The sequence below is a fragment of the Grammomys surdaster genome, unplaced genomic scaffold (assembly GCF_004785775.1).
Source record: "Grammomys surdaster isolate TR1022 unplaced genomic scaffold, NIH_TR_1.0 100, whole genome shotgun sequence".
Lineage (NCBI taxonomy): Eukaryota > Metazoa > Chordata > Mammalia > Rodentia > Muridae > Grammomys > Grammomys surdaster.
Window position 1 is genome coordinate 11,280,009 of NW_021604579.1, and position 7,433 is coordinate 11,287,441.

A 7,433-nucleotide genomic window follows, 5' to 3' on the forward strand; every position below is an offset into this window, starting at 1 on the left:
TATAAAACTTGCAGGGAGGAAGAGAGGTCCTGTACACTGTGTATACACGAGGTCTGTGATGTGAGAACCTTAGGGAGAGAGAGGAAGACGCAGTCAGGGGGCTGTCAGAGGGCCACAGTTCCTGGCAGACAGCTCTGAGACCAGACAGCCCTCCAGGTAGGGAAGTGCCCCCGTGGTGCGGCCTCACTGCCTCTTGTGGGAAGCACCATGGTGGATGGATAGCAAGTAGGTGAAGTAGTGTCAAGAGCTGGGCAGGCAGGCACAGCAGCACTCCCTCCTTCAGGTGTCGGTGTAGATGGACGGGATGTGACTCAGGCAGTGGTCAAAGGCTCCATTGGGGAAGAAGCCACAGTCCTCGGGACCACTGGGTACCAGGTCTTCAGATGGCTGTGGCTGCAGAGCTGGGGGACACGGGGTTTCTGCCAGTGCCTCGTAGCCTGTGGACAGAGAGCAGAGGGTCAGAGTGGGGTGGGGGTGCCCAAGGCTGAGCTACGTGACCCATTTGGGGTCTCTCCTATTATGTGCCTTTCATGGGACCTACAGATGGGGGTGCTGGTGAGCTGGGTGGAGAGGAGACATGGGGTCTTGCACTCCAAAGAGCCCTGGGGAGCTGAGAAGACAGGCTTGGCACACCCTTCCCCAGTCTTTGACTGTGGTATGGAGGAAGGGAGGGAAGGAGGAAGAGACGGAGGTGGGGGAAGGGATGGAGAAGGTAGGAGCATCATGGCTCCTACTCTTAGAGGTTGGACCCTCTTGGTGGAAGGAACTCAGCTCCCCATTCTTCCAGGTCCCCCAACCAGACTCAGGATGCCTCAAGAGGGAAGCCAGCATCACTGCAACTTAGTAAGTGATCATTAAGCCCAATTACGTTAACTTCACAGCAGTTCTGTGACATGGGACTCGCTACCTTTATAGTGAAAGGGTGGGCTCAGGGAGGGGCGGATATCTAAGATTGCACTACTAGTAAGTAGGGGGCTGGCAGTTAAATGCAAGTCCACTTGGCTCTAGGGACACCTGGCCTTTCTGGAGGACATGTTGTTTCCAGAGTGAGGTCACTGCTCAGAGGTTCTTACCTTGAGGCAGAGACCTGAAAGGATCATCCTATCCAATGCCCTGACCCTGAGCTGCTGTCATGATTTTATGAGGCTTTGGTAAGTGGGTCTCAGTCTCCCACATCTATAAAATGGGTATGAGGTGAACTGTCCTGAAGCCTTTTGGCCCATATATTTGTTCATCCTGGGACTATTAACATTGTTATGGGAGGTGGCTAGCAGTGAGACAGTTGAATACAGTTGGAACAGGCGCTGGGACAGACTAGAAGAGGCCCCTCTCTGTACTAATGTCAGACTGCTGAGTTAATATATCCCCCCTGGGTTGGGGCTGGGAGCACAGGCTGGTGACAACCAACAGTACAGGCACAGAGTGGGTACCTAACCCAGAGGTGGCCTGCACGCAGCCCTGTCATGTGTATATGTGGCCCTTATCTATCCACAGATGCACGTTCACTGTACTCACACACAGGTCCAAACACAGCATCTGAAGCAGCTCTACATGCTCATGCTCACATGTGCATGCGTGTCACATGTGCATGTCTGTGGAGTCTGAGTCTCAGGGTAGGTAACGATGTGAGAGAGGTATGTGACCATCAGCACATCGTAAGAATACACGCATGTGCCATGGGTGTGCCTCAAAGTGCCCAGAACCACCTGGGCCAGCCCTACATGCATGCAGATGTGCTCACAAAATGGCAAGGGAGCACACAGACTCAGAGCACACACACAGCCAAGGCCCCAATGATGATGGAGCCACAGGTCCGTGTTGACTGGTGGCCTCCCTGCCTGGCCCTACGTCTAGTGTCCGGGTTCCTGTTCCCCACTGTGCTGCTCACAGGCTACTCAAAACCCTTCTACAGGGCCTCAGCTTCTCCTTGGTCTGAGCCTTAGGGTCTTCACTGAATCTGGACCCTGGGGCTGACTTGGGCGGGGGGGGGGGGGGGTTGGCTTAGGTAATTCAGAAGGAGGAGCTACCCACCAACAGGCTGCCCTGAGTTCTGCTCTGCCTTCCGGATAGAGCCTGATTCCAGCTCTGGGCAACATGCAGTCCTCCCTGTCCACAGCATGTCTGCACCTAACAGGGCTAGAGCATCAGGTTTCCTATCCCCTGCACTCTCAGATCCCTGGGCCTGCAGGGACCAGGCATGCCCCAGGCCCCACCTCTTCCTGGTTATCTCCTGTGAAGCAGGGATCAGCTGTATCTGCAGGGTCCAAGGCTGTGCTGAGCCAGAACTCAGCAGGTGCCTGATTAACACCCAGTATGAAACACCATTAGGACCGTAAGTTCCAGTCTAATTCAGGGAACCTAGGGACTGACAGCATTTAGATACAGCTGAGCAAAGCTATGTCATGAATGCAGTCATTCTAGCAAGGGTGTATCCTAGCCCAGGGAGACTGCTTCTGAGCAGGCTTCTGCTTCTATCTCTACATGGGAGGCCTTACCACATAGGGCTGTTAGACAGACATGAATTAGTGGACAAAGTCCAAATAGGCTTGGTAGTGTTCCAGGAAGGGAGGTTTGGGGAGGCTTACCTGGGGCAGATAAAGGTGTGCTGAGGGTGGAGTAGGTGTTGGGTCGCAAGGGGTCGAAACCGTGGGCATCACCCACCAGTCCATCCCTGGAGGCTGCTGGCTCAGTGGTCCGGTAGCAGTCAGCGTAGGGGAAGCAGTTCTGGATGGAATGGAAACTGCCTTGGTAGCCTGCAAGAGGAGGCAGGGATGGCGGTGATGGACAGAAGCAGCTGGGTCATTGAGGGAACAGCCCCCTTGTCCAGTCCAGGCATTGAGGGTGTGAATGAGGAGAGAGACAGGAAGGTGGTCTGCTAAAGTCTGTGGCTGATACTGGAGACCCACAAGAGGGATGGCTGGCCCTCCGCCTCCCATATCCACCACACTCACCCAGTCTTCCTCCAAGCCTCTTACCTATCATTAAGGCAGGAGACCAATGTGGTCCTTGGAACCCAACCTGTCTCCCCCAGGCCCCATGTCAGTCCTTTGGGTCAAAAGGGGTTGAATGCAGCTTACCTTGGGGGCTGGGCAGAGGTGGTGGTGGGCTTTGGAAGGATGGGTAGGTAGGCTTGCTAAGGATCGTGGAGAATGACTGTCCCCCTGGAGACTGACTCTGGGAGGCTGGTGGCAGCGGTGGGGGACCAAGCCCCTTCAGTGGGCTGACCATAGGTGAGAGGAGACCAGGCCCCAGGCTGGAGAGAATAGAGTACCATATGACTTCAGAGCAGCCAGGACAGAGGCACGACCCAGGGCCCCAGCACCTGCTCTAATTTACAGTGCCGTGACCATGTCTGTGAGCCTCCTGCTACAGCTATAGTTTAGTTGAGAACTCAGTATTCAGGTCTTCCAGTATACAAGGAACAGAGAGATGTCTATGGCCTCAGAAATCCACAGACCAGAGTTTAAACTTCTGGCAGTTTCTACCAGACACAGACCTTGGGATGCTGGGAGCTTCAGTTTTCCTGCAGGGTGCTGTGTTTACCTGACATGCTGTAGCCCTCACTATCATGGGTTAAATACCATCCACCCCTGCTGTCAACCAGCCCTCCAGCTATGTGCCACTATGGCATTCTGGAAGAGGGACAGAACAGGCCATCTGAAGTCTGATTCACTAAGTCCCTTTTTTAGTTCAGGAAACCAAGGTTCAGAGAGGCTGCACAAAGCTTTCTGTCCACATGGCCACAAGGCATTGGCCTCACAGGTTTTGATGAGAGAATAATCAAAACGATGTAAGCAAATGACCCAGTACAATGTGCACACGTCCTCACTGATAAATCCTGCAATGGGAAGGGAAAGTAGCTGGTGCACCTGACACGCGGGCTAGAATCTTACCCCACTGTGCGGTGTACTTCAGAGAGCCTCTCCTACCGCCCTGCTGTGTGTCTCCTATTGCATGGCTTCTGTGATGGAAGGGTTACCGTCTACAGTCACTGTAACTTAAGGGGCCCAGGCTCAAGCCCGTGCTCTTTGGAAGCTCTTGTGAGCTAAAAATGCAGGGCTTCAGAAAGCTGCAGGGTACCTTGAACGCAGCCATGTTGAAGGCGTGCTGCCTGACTTCCCTGCAGTCCCTACAAGCCAGGCTCCCAACTTTCCATCCTAACCTGAGTTCTGTTTACAGGATTTTGGGCTTAGGGACTCTGAACCCATGCTCAGGCTTACAGCCTGACAGTGCGCGCATGCACTGCAGGGGTGTGGGTGTGTGTGTGTGTGAGAACAGTAGCCAGGTCCCCAAGGCTTCAGTTTGACTCGTGGCATTTCCTGGACCGTCTATATCGATGGTTCTCAACCTGTGGGTCATGACTCCAGTGGATTGCATATCAGATATTTACACTGTAATTCATAGCATGAGCAAAATTACAGTTCTGAGGTAGCAACATGCTACCTTTGTGATGGGGGAGGTCACCACAACATGAAGAACTGTATTAAAGGGTGACAGCACTAGGAAGGTTGAGAACCGCTGGTCTATAGTAAAGCAGACAGTAAATTCAGGACCATGGCTCTAGGCCACCTTAAGCAAGGCAGATTATCCTCACCCTCCTACTAGAAGTTAGATTCATGGGGCCGACTCTGGATAAGAAGGACTGGGTGGCAGATCTTAGGGACACACTGGAGGTAAATTCTGCTTCCTTCAGCCCTGGCAGCCTGCTCCTACAGTCTTGCCAGTATACTGCCATCTCCCACCCACTTGAGATGTCACTGTCTGAAGTTCAAGAGCCAAGTCCTCATTGACCCTCTGGGTTACCCTTTCCAACTGTTAATGTTTCCATACCGTGGGGGACAGGGTCTCCCTCAGTGCACTGCCAACTGTGAAGGCCGGGCCACATTCTCCTAGCGGATGTCAAATCAAGACATGGTAGATAAGAAGTTCTCTCCTTCATAACTGTGTGGTGTCTGACTTGTCCCCTGTCTCATCAGAGTATCTAAGACCTAGCTGTGCCTTGCAGGGAGGGCCAGCCATGGTCTTCTGCATAACCAGGGCCTACAAAGGGGCCTGGCATGTGCCAAACAATCGCCAACATCCACAAACACATTCTTTTTGACACAGGGTCTTACTGTTTATCCCAGGCTGCCCTTAAACTCACCATCCTCTTGCCTCAGTGTTCTGAGTGCTTATTTTCAGGTGTCTGGTTAACATGCCCTGCCACAAAGCAGCTTTCTAAACCCACCGATGAAGTGCAATGCAGAAGCAAGCATGGGTCTGGGGGAAGCATGTGCAACTTCAAGGTTTATTTTCTCTGTCCAGACCCGCCATAAATTCTCCTTTGCCATCTTCACAGCCGGTGAAAATTAAACAGAATGCAATTGTGCACAGCAGACACAGAGGCTGGTCCACACCACTCCAATGGCAAGAAAGTCACCTGGAGCCAGGTACCTCTCTGGAATCAGGCAAGTAACTCCGGAAATGCATGCTTGAGCCTCGGCTGGAGCCTATATAAGTTGCCTTGGACCTGGCTGGTAGCCCCAGGGCTCCATGCCTTCCTTGTGCAAGGCTGGGAAAGAAACCCACCAAATTTGGTATCTCCTCTGAGCCAGGGTAAATACATTTGGTCATGAAGTCAGGCCCCTCTTTAACATATTTTTGAGTGAATCAGATAATTCTGTCAAGCTATTTAAACGTCCCAGCAAACCGCTGGGGAGCCCCAAGTGGCCAGTCCCTGTTGATTTTGGCAAGCAGGGGAAGCTGAAGGCCTTCCCGCCCATCTCTCCTCTGGGGCTGAAAAAGAAACCCATTCAGGCCAGCCCCAGGCTGTGTCAGCCATGGGGCCCTTCTCTCCAGCAGGCATCCGGAACCCGGGCGCCTGGCGGCTGGGGACAGCCCTCGCCACTCTGCAGGCCAGGGTGGGCGGGTGGACTCGGGTCCTGTCTTGTCATCACTCTGCCTCTCCCTGTAGGCATTCCTGATGGGTACTTATGCCGGCGGCAGGCGGGTGATGAATGAGGCCAAGCAACTCGCCCAGGCCCTGCAAGAGCCTCTGCTTTAATGTCTTAGTTGAGCCTGGCCACTGGCTAAGCAGGTGGCCTGAGATGGGGACAGAAAGGGCAGGGGAGACTAGGGAGGGGACCTGTCCCAGGTGACATAAGCAATGCCAGGCACGGGTGGGTGGTCCTCGCCATGTTCCTGGAGAAGGGACTTTTAATGCCTTTTATGGAGGAAGAGACAGAGGTTCACAGAGAGCCTAAAATGCTGGTTTCCCCTCGCCTAGCCAGGATCAAGCCTGTGCTGACTGCCATCTGGGTTCTCTCCATATCTGCCCAGCCTAAACTCAGGCTGCCATCTCTTATCCCAAGCCCTTCACTGCCCCTCACCATGCTGTTGGCCTGGCCTAACCTTTAGGATACCTCTGTCACTGGCCTTATGTCTGGTTCTGGCAGCCTCTCTCCAGCTCGGGATCCCACATCCCAGTTCCTCTCCACCCCAGCATATCCCAGGTCTCACCACGCCTGCCTTTGTCCATGCCGCTCTTTTCCGCCCACCTGCCCCTGGATCCTGGCTTAGCACTCCCCCTGTAGGCAGCCCATCTGGCCCACTGGCTTCCTTTCTGGGCCTCCGCAGCCCTTTCTGTTCCTCTCTCATATGGTTGAACTGTGCAGCCTGTCCAACATCTCTTCACACAAAGCCAGCACTGGTCCAGCGTTGGGGCCACGGAGCTGCTCACAGGGATCAGGAAAGAACAGATGAATGAATGGCAAGAGGACAGGGAGGAGCAACAAGCCACAGACGTGGTAATAAAGCCAGACTGATCCTAGGTGTACAGTGGTCAAGGCTATGTAGCCTTGGGGAGGGAGGGCAAGGAAGGAGGAAGTTGCTAGGGGCAGACCTGGAGCAACCAATTCAAGCAAGTCACTACTGGTAATAAACTAAGTAGGTGGGGGTTAAGGACTGGGACTCCCTCTGGTCATGTAGGAGGACAGCAGCATGTTCCCAGATCCAGCCAATAGGGCAAGGAGCATACTGAAGACAGTGATCCTGTGAAAGCTCTGAGGGTTCCAATGGGACCCAGGTTGGCCCCTCTGTGGAAAGTCTGGTATCAAATGTCCAAAGAGCCAGAGAGATAGATGCTGGAGGGGTACCCGTGAGAGCCTTGTTGCAGCAGAATTTTCTCAGGGGCTTCTGAAGGGAGGATGTGGGTGGCTAGAAGACTGGGTACCAATACGTCTGCCTCTGGTGGTAGGGGTGTCCCTGGGAGGCACCAACATTTTACACAGAAGGTGGTACAGAGCACAGGCCCCAGTCAGTGATGCATATATGTAGGCTGCTGTCATCAGTCACAGCAGATTGTGTTCGGTTCACCTGCCTGTCCACTCAAGTGCTCAGGTGTGCGGCTCACCTGCCTGTCCACTCAAGTGCTCAGGTGTGCGGTTCACCTGCCT

At 53.8% G+C, this 7,433-nt stretch overlaps 1 protein-coding gene across 1 annotated transcript in view; it reads right to left on the reverse strand.

Moving 5' to 3' along the window:
• Positions 1-216: 216 nt before the first annotated feature.
• The window catches only part of Glis1 (GLIS family zinc finger 1), a 187,435-nt gene continuing 180,218 nt past the window's right edge, over positions 217-7,433 (reverse strand). Inside the window, exons 8-10 of the mRNA XM_028788128.1 lie at positions 3,078-3,253; positions 2,586-2,753; positions 217-437 (exon numbers count right to left, since the gene is read on the reverse strand). Coding sequence (XP_028643961.1) covers positions 280-437; positions 2,586-2,753; positions 3,078-3,253 — 502 coding nt within the window. The 3' untranslated portion in view covers positions 217-279. The remainder of the gene's footprint in view (positions 438-2,585; positions 2,754-3,077; positions 3,254-7,433) is intronic.